The sequence below is a fragment of the Perna viridis genome, chromosome 4 (assembly GCF_037379345.1).
Source record: "Perna viridis isolate PV_CMFRI_1.1 ecotype Kerala chromosome 4, ASM3737934v1, whole genome shotgun sequence".
In the NCBI taxonomy this organism is placed as follows: domain Eukaryota; kingdom Metazoa; phylum Mollusca; class Bivalvia; order Mytilida; family Mytilidae; genus Perna; species Perna viridis.
Window position 1 is genome coordinate 11,877,472 of NC_142448.1, and position 19,359 is coordinate 11,896,830.

The 19,359-nt window shown below is 32.6% G+C and overlaps 1 protein-coding gene across 10 annotated transcripts in view; it reads left to right on the plus strand.

The window, feature by feature from the left end:
• The first annotated feature begins 6,298 nt into the window (after positions 1 to 6,298).
• Positions 6,299 to 19,359, plus strand: part of LOC148618873 (polycystin-1-like) — an 80,431-nt gene continuing 67,370 nt past the window's right edge. For all 10 annotated transcript variants that reach the window (XM_088578187.1, XM_088578189.1, XM_088578191.1 and 7 more), the window contains exons 1-2: positions 6,299 to 6,438; positions 6,655 to 7,034. In XM_088578187.1, the coding sequence (XP_088434313.1) occupies positions 6,772 to 7,034 (263 nt within the window). In that variant the 5' untranslated portion in view covers positions 6,299 to 6,438; positions 6,655 to 6,771. The remainder of the gene's footprint in view (positions 6,439 to 6,654; positions 7,035 to 19,359) is intronic.

Below are 19,359 nucleotides of genomic sequence, written 5' to 3' on the forward strand. Positions count from 1 at the left end.
AACTGTTTTTGGAGTGCATAATGGAAATCTCTTTATCTCCCTGTTTTTTCCTGTTAGTGCATCAAATTCTTTACTGTCATATGGGTATTAATAATGTATTTAAATTAATTTCAATCTCTTCAGTCAAAGGAGCAACAAAGTATATTTGAAAAACTTTGAATAGTGCTCACTTAAAGACTTACCTCAACCCTTTTAATAACATGACCAATGGCTTCAAAAATAAATTGTGTTCAAGGTCTTTGTAATGATTACTTATCTATTAAATCTGATCCAACGCCCTCGAAGGATGTTGATTCTGTAGTTGATTTATTCAGTGATATGGGAAGAGTCACAGATTAGAAATGGATACCCTATATTCATAAATGTCAAAGGAAAGCCCCTAAATATTTGGATCAAATCTTAAATAGAATTATATGTAATTCATTAAATTCAATTCAGTGGTGTTGGATAGGTGATGAATAAGAGAAGTATACCCCTCGGTATTACGGAAAGATAGACATCTCTCACTATATATCCCTACTTAGCAAGTTGGGGGAGAGGATATAATGAGTACTTTGAAATACTGCCATTCAGTAAAATACAAGGTAGTAAATCCTGGACCACAAGTTTCTGATGTAATTCAATAATTCAAAATATGTAGTTGGTGCATTATAGATCAGGTGTCGAATTCACAAAAAAAGTCATAAGTGTGAAATTGATCGTAAATTATGACGTACGTCACAATGCTATTTTAAATTGTGACATCATTACTTACAATCAACTTTACTCTTATGACATTTTTTCATTCGAGGCCTGGTCAGTTCATCAAATTGAATTTTTTTTCTTTATATTTTTTTAGGATTAATTATCGATGTTTTCTTTCTTATTTGGATGTTCAGAATATCCTAATGTATTTAAACTGATCCCCATGTATGTCTTAATGTTGTTGTCTTTACTATTTTGTTCACAACAATCTTTATACTTTCAGTTTCCACAGGAATTTGTTTATTCCGTACAATTGAAGAGGGATCGATTATATACACACTAGTGAACTTTGAGAAACTTGAAACAAATTATATCTTTACTGCTACCATTATGTTATGTGTTTTTGTTTTATTAACTAATCTCATTTTCTCCGTTAGTACTCCCATTTGTCCACTGTGATAAATGACAGATTATAATTACTTTATTGGATGTAATTTGGCCAGACGTTTTTTCCCTTATCTGTTAATGCCTCTGATGTAGGAGTAAAACATTTGAACAACTATACGGCATTAAAAATGTCGATCTGAGTAGTAAGAAAACAGGACCAAGTTTTATATATCCAGATCTTTTTAATGCCATGTTTACTGTAAACGTTAATTCAATCTCAGAAGGGACCTCCACTTGGTTGTCAATATTTGGCTACATTTAAAAGTTAAAAATCTTCTCAATTGTAGCTTTCTTTAGACATCTTTATGGTAGTTTTAGTACACCCTTAATTTATTACAAAACTGATTCCCGGAACCCGATTGGTTTCCTTGCAAGTGTTCAAACCCAATGACGTCATATTCAAGAGTGTAAAAAGTATTTAGAACTTAGGTCTGAAATATCTGGTATTTTCTATTCATTCAGTGTACTGTCCCACTGAGTAATTACTTACGAAGATCTGTAACTAATACAACAAGTTATTTATATTTAATCCCAGCAAGGATGAGTCGTCGAGGGAAGTTACTTAATTGGTTATTTTTTCTATAATTAGTACAGGCTAGACACATAGTATGGCTTTTGGTTCCAACTCAATTTCTTTCTTTGATATGTTGCTTCGTTGATGGAACGATGTAACAAATACTTGTTAATTGATCCGAATTCCCTCTGACTCTGCAACCAGCCTTTGTGTGTGTGTGATGTTTTTTTTTTTTTTTTTTTTTTTTTATCATTATTATTATTATTATTATTATTATTATTATTCAAATGAAAAAAGGAAGGATGGTTACGGTCAGAGGAGCTCGGGTTAGATAACAGCAAGCAATACCGAAGCAAGTGGTACCTGACTAAAAGCGGATCCAAGTGGGCCCGGGATGCCCCTATATGCTCGAAAAAATTTGGTTGATTATATAGGGAAAAAAACCACTGGAGCAGGTCCCACTTCTTTAAAATTTCTAGATCCGCTAGTGTTAACTACTTGAGCTTAACTTCTATCGTCGCCTGAGATTTCATTTCTGGCTTTAAAATACCTTGTTAGTTCGAACATCACTAGTTTAAACAGCTATGGGTAAATCAAGTGCCGGTTAAACAAAGTTACTTACGGCCTTGTGCCAGTTCCAAAGAATGTGGGTCATAACGGGATTAAGGTATCCGTAACGGGAATTAAAAACCCTAATCAATGCTTACTGACCGCTTCGAGTAAACTGGTTTTGATATGTATAACCCATAGCTGGTTGGACTTTGTCCTTACATTATAATTTCTTGTGCATTTTTAACAAGCTCAAGCTAGCGAACAATAAGCCCGACCAAGCTAGCGAACAATGAGCCCGACCAAGCTAGTGAACAATAAGCCCGACCAAGCTAGCGAACAATAAGCCCGACCAAGCTAGCGAACAATAAGCCATCGAACAATGAGCTAGATCATGCTCTTTTTTATTGCTCGCTGCATTTTTTTTTACTGAGTATCTCTAACTGCTAATTAGTCTCGGCAATTCATTCATAGAAGATTTTTTTTTTTTGGAATAAGCTTTTTCTATTGGAACTATACCTGCTACAGTAAATAAAATCAACCCTTCCCGTGTGAAATTCGTAATCGAAAATTCTCAAGCTTTTATTTCTTCCTCCTGAGAAATGTTATCAACTAATCAGGAATTCTCAGTTGATATTTAAAATGATAGAACTGATTTGATCTATCTGTGTTGGAGAGGTCTTGCATTTTTGTACTTAACGAACTCAAAAGCCTGCTACTTAGACATTTCAACTTCGAAGACCCATGACACCTCGGACTGTTTCACGACCCACTGGTCGTATAGGTCTCTGGGTACAGATCACAGAGCTTCACTCCTGCAAAGATAGAAACCTTGGCTCTTATACAGATCATAGTCTAAATATAGATTTGAATCTTGCATATAGGTATGGTAATACAGCATACGGTCCGTACCAGTTATATCGAGATATCACCGTAACGCTAAGCTATGAACAAGTATCATATGACACTATTCATAAATAGACTGATTTGTGTAGTCAATCATATATATGACAGTTTGATAAGAAATTATGCACTTAGCCATGAAGACATGAATGCAATTCTAAATTTATCACATGCTAATGCAAATATTTTACTCTTATGATTTAAGGCTTTTGTCAGATGGTGGCCTAACAATTACAGTTCTAAGTAGATTTTTGTTTTGTTTCCTCTGAAGTTTTTATATTGCTTAGTTTGCAATCAGAGTTGCGATACGTCAAGTCATAATGTGCATATAAAGTATAGGTGTATTGGTATAATTTTATACGGTGTTCAAAAATGTATAGGGCGGATGAAGAAATTCAACCATCAATCGGGACTGAGGGAGCGCTCATTGACGGGGACTCTATGGGACCTCTAAAACTAATCCCACCTGACTTAATTTTGGAAGGGACATCATCTTACCTGCTCAAGTCGCCCAGTCCTGAATCAGCCTTTGCCAACAGCTCTATTCCATGCATGGGATGTGCATAGAAACGTACAGTGTTATGATGTATGTTGAGAATATTGATGTCCCTGATAACACGTTCGTAGCGAAGATGGTTTTTTTCTGTCCTAAACGGTAGTTTTATATGCACTCTATAAAAATCAACAAAAGAGGTTTTCATACGGAAAAAATCACAAGGCAACATATGTTTTGGACCGACATATTTAAAAATATGTGTAGTGTGCATGTAAAAACACATAAAAATATTCTTTTAAAAAATCATATGAAAAACATGAAAGAGTAATTAAGGAAACCAATATTCTAGTGGAAATCAAAAGAATGTAATCCAGGGACAAAGACCAGGCATGGAATACAGTCACACTACAAAGAACATAAAATAACAAAAATAATACATACAAAGTAACAAAAGTAAATGAGCAACTCGGACTGCACAAAAAAAACCGGAAGCATGGACCAGATGCACCGGTACTCACCGAGTTGCTAATAAAAAGTCCATTGTAGACGAAAGGGGAAAGGACAACGATGATACGTTGAACAAATAAGTTTTCATGGTGCAGATGGATACACCGTAACAATACACGAGTTCATGGTGACGACCACTAAACTTCTGTAGTAATGACTTCGATCTTGTAGCAACACAACCTCGTTCAAGAAGCCAAAAACGTATGTTAAGCGTGTTAGTCTTTTGCAAATGTTGTTTTTAAATGAGGGACTACTGTATGATGACTTATATGAGAATCGTGCACTGCCAGAAAACCCTTCACATTACAATCCTACAAACGAGTTATAGCATACTTTTCTGTATTTATTTCGTATCAGAGACAAAGCTGATGAGTCAACCCCAAGCAGTGGGACCGAAGTAGCAGCTTGTATCAATAAAAAACATGTTTAATTTGTCTGAGTAAAAGCATCGAACGAGAAACAGTTTAGTATACCCGCCTAACGCCAGCAACATTTTAACTTCCATCTTCACATACCTGCTGAGTACCGATTCATCGATACACCAAACTGCATTCAGTTATTCAGCTTCGTAGTCAGCGTTTGAATCGTTACAAATGAATTTAGTGTGCCTGTTTCTTTAACAAATTTTACTTCATATAATAAGTTGTTTTTTATCGTTTTGACGTGACTGGTTACGACTACGAAGTTTTCGGCGGAAGAATGAGCCTTGCTATTTGTTTTGGACAAGTTACAGTAATGTATCGGTTTTCAGCAGCACGGATCAAGATCGATCGGGCGTTCTAGGTCCATTTTAATTCAAAATATTCAGTTCGTTAAAAGAACGAGGCATCCTTATGCATTCCATGGTATTTAATCCTCCATCCAATCTACCTATCTGAAAGTCCCACATCCTGTTCGCTTTATCGCTTTACAGTCCCTCTCAAGAAAACAATTAAACAAATAAATAAATAAATACAAAATACAATTTTACTTCTAAAGAAAATATCAGCATAAATAATTTTGTAGCGTGTATAATCACCACGAACTCGAGCCTAGATTTAATATTCTATGGATTTATACTTTCAGACAGTGCAAGAACAATTATTCAAGGCTTTGCAATTGAGAAGTGTAGCTTTTAATGTTCACTTAAAGAAATTCCCTCCGTTGGTCTCAATTTGTACATTGATGGCTTAGTGTAATATCTTCATTAATGTAGACCTAGGTCTTTATCTTCTCATGAAATGGGTTTATTTTGATTATTATATTTACAAATTCCAGGGCCATTAATTTACGTGCGGATTTATTAAATACATATTGAGCTGATGATTGTCTGTTTAAAATCTTTTTTCCTGCGAAGTTAAATAATTTCTTTGGTCTATCAATCCGTTTGTCCTGTTAAACTTAAATTCGAAAAAAAACGAAACCTAAATTCTACTAACAGACAGAGTTATGTCGACCTAGTCCAAAAGAGTCGGATCCAGACGGGAAGTTTGAGTTAAGTATTAATGCAGAGAACCAAGTCAAGTTACAGTTCGAGTTCGGTCATAACCTAGAGAGTTAATTAAGCCAATGAGTAATATTCGAGCAGAACGTTGAAGTGTATGCTGAAATCATGCTTTAGTAAAGTACCGGGTTCTTAAAGGCCAAAACAAAAATGAAATAAAACAAAGACTAAAAATAAAAATAAAATTAAAAAAATAATAATAATAAGCACATAAGAACCACATAAAGTGTCCGAAATATTTTACAGTTTTTTAAGTGCGTCTTAAAAGTTTACACTACAAGACAGTTCGGTTTAAAGAGGCATGTGTTTTGAAGTTCTGATATAAAAGAAAAAATGTATAACATTTAAGATGAAAACAATTTATAGCATCCCCATGTATGTTTACATCTATTTCTCGGATTTAGCATTAACGGAACACTTATATAACATCCTTTTCTAGAAAGTAAATTCCTTTTTCTATTCCTTTCATTGATCTGGTACCTTAACTGTGTAAAAACGGTAAGCAAACATTAGCTTACAGCTAATAAAGAGTATTGAAAAAAAAATCCATGGATCTATTATTTGAGTCTGCAACATGGCAGCAAAAACTCAATTCCAAAATTTAAATAACACTATAAAATTCTTTTTGAAAAACGTCTTAGGACTGAGAAGCGTCATCATGGGTTGCCATGTAACATAGTACAAGGTCGTGAACGCTTACCTGTCAAGTTTTAAAGGCATTTAAATCAAGCTACAAAGAACTTACATCACGTGATTTTAACGGTATTGACAAGCGTAATGGTGGACTAGAAGGACATGAACACGACGTTTTTTTATATAAATATTTAATATTTCAACTGATTTCACTAAAACTAGGTAAGTAGGAACCACCACCTTCATTCACGCGGTCCCGTACACACAGGGGCAATTTCTTTTCACATCGATTTTATTTTGAATTACCTTTATTTCTACCTGTAAATTCCTGTTTATTAAAGTAATAATCTACCTGACTAAATATGAAGTGTATTGAACATTAACGGTGATGATAATTTACAGACTTGCTAATGAATACTCTTAATACATCGATTTCAGGTCTATTCCACTGTGCCAAATAAAGACCTCGAATTGCTCCACATTAATACATAATGGTTAGGCTTATGTGTGTCCAAATAAGGGGACCACGACAAGGAATTATTTCTATATCATAGCATGCTGGATATTCTATGCAAACGAAATAATCGCCGATATGGTATCCCCAGAAGTCCAAGACAAGGAAGTGCTATGTTCTGTGGATTACTGTTACTCTTGTTCGCTACAGGGACATGTGCCGGATGTACATCCCCATGTCCCAGTGGATGTACATGTTCAGAATTTAAGAAAAGACAATGTGCCGTTAACTGTTCAAGTGCTGGACTTACAGGGATACCTTTACAATCGGATTTACCTAGTACTACATCTTACATAAAAGTATTGTAAGTATAACGAAATATGTATACTCAAAATTGCCTCATTATACCATGATACTCCACCCAACCCAAAAGAAGCAACAACTAAGCAAAAATCACAACAATAATAAAAAAAACAAATACAATTAACAAACAGTACCACCAATAACCAAACAAACAAACAAAAAAACCAACGAAAATCAACAAAATAACCTCATAAAAAACCCATAACTCTTGTAAAGTGAACAAATTCTATTGTTTAGACATCACAAAGTATAAGGCGTTATGATGTAACAACTACAGTTCCTAAAGCATACAAATGAATTGATTGTTGTAATAAGTAGTTTTATATAATTCATAAGATAGACCCTGACAAAGCTGGGTTGTGAACAGTTAAGACAGACATTCCTCGTGGAGTTTCAGCTGCTAGTAGTTATAAATACTTTGCTGATATTTGACCTGGTGAATTTAATTTTGTCTCTCAATTGTTTTGTTTATATATACATTTGTTTGTTGTATATACATACATATTAACCATAGTTTCACTTAACGAAGACTATGTGTTTATGTACTAAACACGAAGAGCAGGGCACATTGAACATTCTCGTATACCCCCAGGGGCTTGCTCCCACTCAAATATACAGCCCGACTTGTTTCGTGTTTATACCCTAGACGGGCTGCATATTCGATAGTGGAAGCAAGCCACCGTCCCTAGCTCTCTGTCTAAACGCGAAGACTAAGTCATCTTTGTCAAGCACCGTGCTGCAGACTAACCCCTCCTACATACCTACATATGTCTAGATGTTGCGCTTCTTATTACTCGCCCTAACCCAAAGAAAGCTGGGAAAATAATTATCTGCAGTTGTAATAAAAGTAATTAAACTTTTTAGTCCTCATTTTCTCTTGCCTTCTTGCTCTTTTATATCTTGAACCCGACATAAAAAAGAGGAGCGTTACAGGGTCAGAGGAAATCGGACAATATTTATCTTAAACTGGCCATATTAATATTTACTATTTAGTAGGATGAAAACAATTATAAGCAGAAAATTAATGTGTCATCCGGTATTACAGCCAAAGTATTTGTATAATGTTTCTGGGTGTAAATTCATTCAGAAAAGCTCTTGTGATGCACCAAGGCTTTGAGAAAGAGCTACTGAAGGGGAATGAAATAACAGACAACGGCATCGGACTTTACAAAATCACAAAAAAAGTCGTTAACCTTACATGACATAATAGGATCTGTCTGTACGTTTTAAGATTTTGGTCCAAAGTTTCAGGTGTACGGAGCACAAGTCTTGAAACTTGCACACAGAAGACGCACGACGGGATATATTCGTTTGTGGTCGAACATTCTTTTGAAGCAACATAAACCTTTTCATAATTTTTAGTCCAATTATTTGGAAAGCATGCCTTGAATTCATGATAGTAGTCCGCAACTCTCCTTTTTTGTAAATTATTATTTGGATATTGATAATTAACCCGAAAAATCAGTATTCAGATAAAAAGATGAGGGTTGCAGGGTCAGATGATACCCGGAATATCAAATACCATATGCATCATATTTTGTTTTAATTTTACGAGATCCCAGATCGCTAATAACGGAATGATTTACATAGAGTACACACTTAAGAAGTCCAAGGAACGAGGCACCTTCGTCGCTCTACTTCTTAATGTGGTACAGAACATGTCGAAACAAGGTTATTTCCCTCTTATTCCCAAACCATCCGTTTTATTCACATTTGGATGCGCTGGGTTTGTCACTCTTAATTAAAAAATGGATTCAGGTTTGGATGAACTTCAAACTTCTGGCATGGTAATCAAAATCCATTGATAAAGAATCGCCATAGTAATTTCAACATGGGATGGCAGTATATTCGAGTGAAAGACAGAGAAAAAAAAACTTTTGAACCGCAAAGTGCCGACACATCAGGACATATAAGCAAAATAAAGCAAAAATTCGGAACAATTGATTGAAAAAAAAAAGAAGGAAAAGTATGACGAAGGAGTACATCTTTCGACCGTAAAACAAAAAAAGTTTTATTATTAATGTCTTTATTCTTTGAGCGAAATAATTATGAATTCGCTTTGATTTTTTTTTTTTTTTTTTTGCATAAATGAACTCGATTTATGTTTATAATTTTCTAAAATCGAATACTCTTAAAAGTAGTGGTGACAAAATTAGAAAATTACAGATACACAAAGATCGCGGCATAAACCATTTGACGCTAATAACATGAGTTTCTATGGGTTGTCGAAGAGAGTTTTGGTCTATATAATCCCGTACGGGTCCAATTTATCTTCGATCAGTAAGGAACCTTTGTTCGACATATTTGCTACTTCAATTCAATCAATGTTTTTGAGTCATACTTTATACGGTTTTTCATGTTTTTGGAAGCATAGATAAATTCCGAATATACGCAAGATAAAATTATAATTTATTAAGGTCTGTGTTTTCTGTTGTGAAATCCTACTATGGAGAAGTCATGACGTGAGCCATACAGAAGATTAGATCGGACCAAAGCTTTACAATAGTTTTAAAGCATCGACTCGTACACCCAGTGCTTAAGAAATGTGTTCCTTTATACCGCGGGTCAATGTTGACAGGCTTATAAATATCGATAGGAATTTGGCAGTACCCCAAACTTATAAAACCGAAAATAATGATAAGACCACGCAAAATTAAATGTAATCGACAAATAAAGTATTTTCCATTAAATATTTACTTAATTAATTTTCGGAATGTTTCTTGCCTTTGAGATAATTAACCATGTTCTAAGCTTCCATATAAATGAATTCAATTTGAAACTATATAGTTCCATAAGCGTCGCCATAGGTTTAAGTGAGACCTGAATGGATAGTAACAATTGATGGAAAATTGATATTAGTTTTTTCTGTGTATATAAACGTAAACATAATTAGTTGTAAATAAGTTTGGCCTTTGATGTTTGTACTTTCTATGGACCATTCCACTGGTCAGCGACGAAACCTGTTAAGTTGCGTATAGTTCATTATTTCTAAAACGTAACTTCTAGTAAAGAGTTAAGTTTATATTCGCCTAATTCGAAGACTCTTGACTGTAGTTATTCGATATGGTATTGTGGATAAAGAGTAAAAAGTGAAAAACAAAATTTGTGACAATCTAACTGAAATCGGGATTCATCTCACTCCGAATACGATCTAATACCCTTCATTTGTAAGTCTTCCCCGCTTTCCGATATATGTCAATGTTCGAAGCGAAAGTACTCATCCTTTTTTATGGGACAGTTAAGGATAAGATTCTAAAAAAAACCAACACAAGCTGGAATTCACAGTAGTCGTAAGATCATGATATCCTATTGGTTTTACAATTTTACAGTAAGCTCGTGTAAAAATACAAATATCCACCCTCTGACACACCATTGACATATGGAAATAGATGCGGATCCAGGCACTTTGGAAAGGAGGGTGCGAACCGGGTTCCACAGAAAAAGGAAGGTCCAAAAACATTATTAACCATATTTGTTTAATTTTACTCGTGAAAATAACATTTTTTTAAAAATAAAACGGGAATCCGTACACCCGGGCCGTGCATTATAATTTTTTAAGAGTTTTTTTGTGTTTGTTTTTGTATTATTTTCTCTCTCTTGAAAATTCGATTACAAATGATATGCCCGCCACAATTCCTAATGCATTAAAATGTTGATATATAATTTATACAAAAAAAAAAACCATATGATTCAATTTGAAAGACACGCGGAGCATAAGTTCGTACCCATGCCTTTAAGGGCACTTATGGCTAATACCGAAATCTTAATTGCTGTCATTTGAATTATCAGCCCTAACCCTAACGGTGCTCTTGGTCCAAGCTCCCAGTTTTTAGTGGAGTACGGGTTGCTCATTAACTTTTGTAGTTTTAGTTATTTCATGATCTTTGTTGTGCGTGTCTATTTTCCATTTCTAGTTTTATTCTTATCGACCTGTAAATAAATATATCTCTGCTCTGGTTAATTATATGTTTTTCAAAGAACTTTTAGTCAGCGTGAAAAATCTGGTTCTTATATATACACTCCCTTCTCATTTGAAACGGGGACTTCATATTACTTTATTCATAACTATCACGCCTGCTATTCCCCGGAATAAGACCTATCCGTTAGTGAGATGACATTTACTGTCATCTGTGAATGTTATAGTAATTTCATTCCCTTGCACGATCGTGTCACCCAACAACTCTTAACTCGCATAATTTCCATAAATGAAGACGTCTTTGTGTGACTGTCTGGTAAAGAATTGGTATAAGAAAGGTGTAGCTCGTACAATGGCGAAGTCATAAGCCAGTGATAACCTTTTTTTAATTACGCAAAGGAACAAATCTGCAAAACGTGTACTTTACGATTAGCTAATCCTTTTTTAGGATTTTGTATCTGATTTTTTTTTCTGATTTGTCTGCCTACCATAAATCTTGCTGTAAAATTTGCCATTGGAACTATTTCCAATAATAAACAAAATCAACAATCATTCTGCCAGAATACTTCAATACAACTAAATACACAACTGTCAGTTTCATGATTAAAATCCTAATTTTCAAAACTTGATAACTTTGTTATTTTAAATCCAATTTTGGTTCTATAAAATGCTTCATCTAGATAAAATGATTCATATTTTGTATGTGAAAGTATAACTCTTTTACTTGAAAAATAATTTTGAAATGATATTTGTTTGTAAAACTCTATTTTCATATAAAATTATGCTTGAAATCTTATGCTTATATAGTCTAATTAATGAATATTTACTTAAAAATTCCATGGATAAAGATAATTTATTTGCAATTTTGGGAACCAAAAGAATTTTTCAATTATCTTAAAAATGAAAAAGTTGTTATGATTTAAAGTGGATGCTCCATGCCACTCACTGGATTTTTTGCCAACCAAAACCAAATCACAGGTAAGTGATGACATCACGAAGAACTCTTCTATGACATACTTTGGAGTTTCAAGGAAATATGGAAAGTACTGGCTATTCCACACATCTAATTCTTCAGTCAGCAATTTTGAATTAGCTTTTTACATGTTTCCAGCCATTTTAACTACAAAAGGCCATTCTCAATAAAATGCTCACTACAGATTTGTTTCTAAAAGGAAAGTCTATGTGTTGGCTCATTTCTGAAATATATTGGATTTTTTTCTTGGCAGTTGAGGTAGAGCTTTTGTGCTGGAAAGTTTGTTTGTTTGTTGGGGTTTAACGTCCGAGCAGCAATATTTCAGCTATATTCAGACGATTGTGCTGGAAAGGATGAAAAATCTGGTGATGTGTATTACTTGTTTGCTAGAAATACTTCTTGTCCTGTAATTGATTTTTATATGTATCAAGTACCATTTTTGTCTTTTCTACATGTCAAGATGCAAAACAGTTCATGATCTTTTTACACTGAGTGACTAATGATGGCTGAACCACAGGGGCTTGAGTGGAGGAAAATATTTATACTTACATGTATATAATTACTCCTTTCCTCACATAAAAGTACCCATGTTGCTACCTATCCAACTTTCCTAGAGTTTGAATTGCAAACAAGGACTTTCCAATTGTTCAAAAATATTTCTTTACAATTTTTAGCATTGTGATATATGTCATCCCTTTTGGGGAAAATACATGTACATGGTGATAATGGTATTTGTATTTTCTTTATTGACTTTACACAAACCCCTGTGGATAAATCATGGGGCACTCTTGTTACCTGTCAGTGCATTTTCTCGACTACTCTAGCTGATAGCAATGAAGAGCATATTCCTGTCATTTCAGTATTTTTAAGGCCTTCCATTTTTGCATAATTGCAGAAGATTTATTATTTACTCCCTGGTCAAGTAAAATCAAGTGCTCATTGATTGTAAGGTCAAAGGTTTAATTTGATTACCATTTTGAGGACTAACTCATGGAACTACCAAGTAGACCATACATGTGCTTTCATTTTTATCATATATTTTATTAAGTTATCAGGTGTCTATGAAGTTGGCTGCATATCAACAACAGCATACTAGTATATTAACAGATCTTGATCTCAATACTCTAATCTTGACTTTCTTAAAAAAGACTATAATTGTAGAGAATAGGGCCATATACTAGTCTTTCCATGAAGTTCAATCCTGTTCCTGTGCACGATTCTATCAAATTCTTTTGCAAAACGAAAAAAAACTACTTTTCTATGAACCATCGAGCTTGTTCTGAAGTCATCCAAATTGAAATGAATCTTCTTCAAAGCATGAAATATCTTTTTAGTGCATTATCTCAACACCTCAGAACTTCTGTCATTCAGTCTTTTTTTGAAAATGAAGAGGATCTTTTCTAAGTTAATAATTTTAAGGAATATCTCAATAGGAAGATTATATAAACACATTTATGTTATGTCTCCTGTATTTTTGTTGACATTTTTTTTATTTTAGTGGATTAGTTTTTGTTGTTAAATGTCTGATTTTTATTGGATCTTAGTAGATTTTGTCAGGTTCAACAAGTTTCCACAAAACTTTCTTACATCCTCCCAATGAAGACAACTATATGCCAGTTGTTAGATTTGGTACTGAAAATATATGAACAAATTACAATTTGTTTTGGTCAACAATTTAAAATACTTACAAAATAAAAGGTGAGCATTAATTTTGTTGTATGTTTCTTAGGTTCTCAATCTGTTCAATGGATAGTTGCTATTTGTTTGAATAAGTCTATTTCAGAAGATCTAAAAGTGTTAAAATGACATGCTACAATTATTTATACCCAGTTTATGCTCTTCATAGGTGTATAGTGTACTGAATTACATTGTTTTAATGGCTAAGGATGATTAGGAGATAACATATTGTTTTCTTCTGTTTGAATTTGGCAAATACCCATTTGTGTCATGTATCATTCAACAAATTTCTATGACTTGTTTTATCTAAGTGTTGTAAGCCCTTATTATGGCTGAACAATACTGGACAATTGTATTTGTCTTAACAAATCATCATGCTTCACATGAAGTATAATTAATTTGTAAGAAGTTGATTGATTTCAAGTTTTGATTTGTACTTGATAAATTTTGTCCCAAAATTAAAAAAAAAATCTTAGACAGCTGGCTTATGTTAAAGTGACATACACAAACAACAGATTGACCTTCAACATGGACTAGAACTGAGTAATACCTGTGAAATAATTTATAAAAAGTATACAATACAATAGAAGTATATATATTTCAATTGACACAATATTTATTCTTATTTGAAATGTTCATTTTGACTTATTAAACCATTCCTAAAAAATGTAGTTAAACATTTAATTATATATAATTTTGTTATGACTTGCAACTTCCTTATTTTTGGTTGACAGTGTTAATCAGGTAGAAATATATGAATTCTTGCTGAAGCTTCAAGATATTAGATCTCAAATTTTTTATTCCACATTTGATTATTTAAGTGATAAAGTATGGCATATTTGAGAATAATGACTTTAAATGAATACTGAAATAATGATAAATCAAATGATACTGAGTATATAATATTTCTCATGTTACGCTATCAGTACTTTCATTTTCTTTTATTATGATATCTACCTATAATAATATATCAGTGCACAATAATTTTCACCAGCTATTTTTAGCCACAAGGACTTCTACTCATATAGTTAGCCTTTATTCTCTTTATTAGTCTGTAGTGTAGCTCCCAGTTTTGAAAACCAACTCTCTGAATGAAATCAGAACCTTTTAGTGAACCTTGAAATGTTGATTAACACGGGTTGACACAAAATAACAATTAAATTACAAGTGAACTTCACATTAGAAAGATTTTCTATACTTTATTTTTCTTTGGTGTCATATTTTTTTTTTTAGAAGTAGTGTTATCTCATTTTTCTGATGTTTAATAAAAATCAATATACAATGGTTTCTGTGTAGTTTTACTCTGACAATATAAGATTGAAAAATAGTGGGAACTCTATATTACATTTTAACCTCTCCAAAACAACAATTGAGGTTTACTTGGTATTGTTCTATTGTTCTAAAAAGGGCCATATTTCTCTTTTAATAAAAAGATAGTGTATATGGTCAATTAATTTATGTACTATTTGGGATATCAAATATATAGTCCTTATCACATGTACAATTTTATTTAGGAATGACTTCTGAAGGAAACTTTGCATATTCAATATAATTTGAACTCAGGTTTATTTCTTTTTATATGCAATGCTAGAATATGAGAAAATTTTACCCAACTTAAAAAGTAATTTAAGTTTATAATGTTCAAACTTTTTTGTTAACATTTGTTAAGTTGGAAAATTTTATATTGGGTTGGTACTTTTAGCTAAACTAATATTTTTAATGAAAGAAAGAAAAAACATGGAGTATAGGGAAAACATTGGACAGTTTTTATAATAACCCCAACCCACTGCACCCCCCCAAAAAAAAAAAAAAAAAATTGATGCAATTAATCTAGTAATTTCAAATTTGTTCTGTATATATAGAGAGAAATTTTATTGTAGGCCTGATATTGAAAATAACATCCATTTATTCATTCTTTGTTTGTCCGTTTGTCTGTACACACACCTCTTTCTTCACAGTAAATTTTCTCTCCAATTACTTATTAAAACCACATGATATTTTGAGAGAAGCTTTATATAGGCATACTATTTGGTTGGATTCAATTTCTGACTCGGACAACATCAACTTCTTGTTTGATGACCATGTTTTTATTTTGACCATGTGGGGGATTGGAGGAGTAAACTTAATTGAGATTTGCTTACTGTTTTTGTAGTTTATCATTTATGCTTTTTGTGTAACAAACTCCTGAATCAGGGGTGTGAGGAAATACATCTCAAAAGGTCTCTTGCCAAATTCTTTTTCAAATATCAGTCTTTGGTTAAAAATACTCAGTTCCTCAAAAAAAAAAAAGAGTAATGATTGCTATTTGCTAATTATTCTTTATGCTGATATGACCACTGATTTTATAGCATACAAATGCTATTTAATCACCACCACTATATTCACACCACAATGGAAGAGGAAGGTTTGGCACACTGTAAAACCTAGATTTAACCCACCATTTTGTTTGAAATACCAATACCAAGTCAAGACCATTGCAGTATATGTAACAGCTGTTCCAATGGTGTAATATCTATTTTGTCAGATGTATTTTGGACATGATTTGACTATGGATTGGATTAGTGTTTGGTAATTTTGTTGTTACTCTTATATAAGATAACTTGTATCATAGCATTTTCTGTTGAAACCAGTATCGTAACCAGAAAAAAAAAACGCTTTTCATTTTGCTTTACCATATGTATGTGTTGAACAAGTTATACCATTACCCTTACTTATAATGAAAAAAAAAGCTCGGAACAATTAGAAAAAAAAAATCAATTTAAAAACAATCATATAAAAATCTCAAGTCTATTATAGGTAGATATTATGTAAAGTTGCCTTTTCAATTTGAAGTAAAGTCCTTGCATAATACATTCTTCAGTCACATTTAATATAAAAGATATGAAATTATCAATAGTCTATACTAAGAAAAAGTTGAAGAAGGTATACGCTATGATTTTGAGGTGGGGGTCTTGACAGAAACTTTAGCCTAAATGTTTCAAGCCTACAATCAATAGCTTGAATAAATAAAGAAAGATCTACTATTTAATGTATTATGTATTTACTTAGGGAGTGCTGTTATAGAATTTAAAATACTTATTCTCTTAGGAATAGGCAGAATCCTAGTTCTAGAAATATAGTTACACATGCTTGTGGTAGTTTTTGCATGTTCAAGCAGTGTACTCATCAGATATCGTCTTACATTTTTTATTTCTGGTGATCAGATCTCGATTTCATCAATAGATTCAAAAGTGATTAGTCATGTTGAATTTTACTTGATTAAAGTTGTGATATATTTGGGCCATTGTTTGGTATGAAGACAATGTTACAGAGAACAATTAGAGTACAAAGTCCAGCCTCCAGTAACACTCAGTTTAAATCCATTATAGAAACATAATAGATTAACTTACTTCAAATCCATATCATTAGATTAACTGAATTATTTTTCAATAAGTTTTGACAAATTTTTAGGACTGTTTGCCATTTCTGACAGAATCTTTATCATCGCAGAAATTTTCAGAGAATTTGACTTGATTTTCTCCCATTCTAAGCAAGTGATTAAAAATGCATATTACTTTTTAAACTTTTTAATTTAAAATACTTTTTACATTTATCAAGTTTTTTACAGATTTCATGAGAGAAACTGATTTTCCTTCAGCCTTTTCTTGATTAAAACTATTTTTCCACCCTCTCTATATAGATTCTCATTCAGTGAATGGTTTAAACTATATCTTCACTCTTTATGATAATATTTAGATTTTTGACATGCTCACTTGGGTTCTTGTTGAAAATCAAAATTATACTTTATCTAGATGAGATATTGTCTAAACTATTCACTGAAGAAGAATCTATATAAACACTCTACATGTAGGGAAAATGTTACAACTAAATTTTTGTCAACCAAGTTCAAACCATTTTCATCAAGTCTGTCTGGCTTTGTTTTTATTGTTGAAATTTAAATGTGCAGTAAACAAATGTGCATAGAACATTATCAATCCTTGTTGAAACTTTATGGATTTTTCACAATTATTTTCCTGTTGGCACTACATGTACTGCCATTGCTATTTATGAAAATAGTTTTTACATGATCCCATGTGGAAAAAGCTGAATAGTTGAGATTTAATAAATCTGCAATTAGTATGATACATTTAACACTTTTCTGAAAATTGATATTGCAATTATGATGTAACTGAGATTTTGAATGAGTAGATCAAATAAAAATAAGGTATGAAACATTTGAATTTTCTCAATATCTGTATAGCAAAGTTTCTTGATTCTATCAGCTAGGTTTAAACCATATCACAAATCAATGTTTAAAGTCTTAGCTCAAATCTTTATTGGTTATAAAATCTAACATAGTTCAATAAAATAACTGGAGATTTAACTGTTGTATTGTTTACAACATTATCAGCAAGTTTTGAGAAAATACGTAAAGAAGGCCCTAGTTTGAACAAAATCCATATTTACCTTTCATTCAACTCTTTTCATAAAAGTCATAATTTGTCAATCCTGTCATTTTGTAGGTTCATATTTAATTTGGATATCAGCCGATGGGATGTAAATCACAAGGATTGTACAAGAATTTTGAGTTGTAATTATTTGAAATTCTGAGACGTTTTTTATCTGTTGAGAAATGTTCTGTCTAAACTAAGTGAATTTCATTTTGCAACTTATTGAAAATTGTATATGTTTTATCTAAATAGTCACTATATATTAAAAGTAAAACTATCTACAGACACTAAATATGTAGTTTTCTATGATCATAATATATGGAGAGATTTTCTCATTAAACCTGTGTTACTACAAAGTAATATAATTCTTGACTGTGCATTCACCTGAAGAATAAATAGTGTTATGGTACTGGTACCAATTATTTCTGATTTTCTGTAAATTCCTGAAGACATCTCTGACCTATGAAGGCTGAAGTATTTTAACCCCACTGCATTTTTGCGCCTGTCCCAAGTCAGGAATTTCTGACCTCTGTATGTCTTGTTTCATTTTCACCTTTAGTTTATTTTTATGTTACTTGAGTGTATAGGATCAACTCTTTCACTGTACCTGTGTATAATGATGTATTGGGGCCCACTGCAGCCTGCTCTGTGGTATGAGGGTTTCTTCATCGTTCATAGAAGACCAATGGGTGGCCTTGGGCTGACATTTTCATCCCGGTGGGGTTGTTGTCACTTTGACATATACACCATACCTGTTCTTGTAATATTTCTTGACAACAATTAAAAGGAGTTGAAGAATGTCAAAATTTTGTGACATAACCCAATTGGGCAATTCATTGATTATCCAAACCACTTATCGTAAATTTGTTCATTATTCAACAAACTGTTCCATAATCTGTAAAGCAACGATCTGTTTCATAAAGCAAACAATCTGTTTCATTAACCAATTAAAACATGAAAATAACAAAACACGTGTCCTTTTCCAGCATGAAACATGTATTAAATTGTTTTTTCAATGTAGCCTTTTATATTTTGTTGTTGATTACCTCCACTTTCCTTGTGAAATACAAGAAGTGATGTACAACATTGAAAAAATATTAATCATGGTTATCATGATCTTCTTGTCTCTCCCACATTTTTGTTTGCTTCTAGTAATTTCAATTGGCTTGAACAGTATAATCTTTCAAGCATTTTTTGCACTGAACACCATAAGAACTAAACTGCAATGTGACAAAGATTTAATCCATCCACTACCTCATTGCTATCTATCTCTGACACTGGCTTTATTTATCATTCTTGGTCTACTTTACTATATAAATTATATAGATTT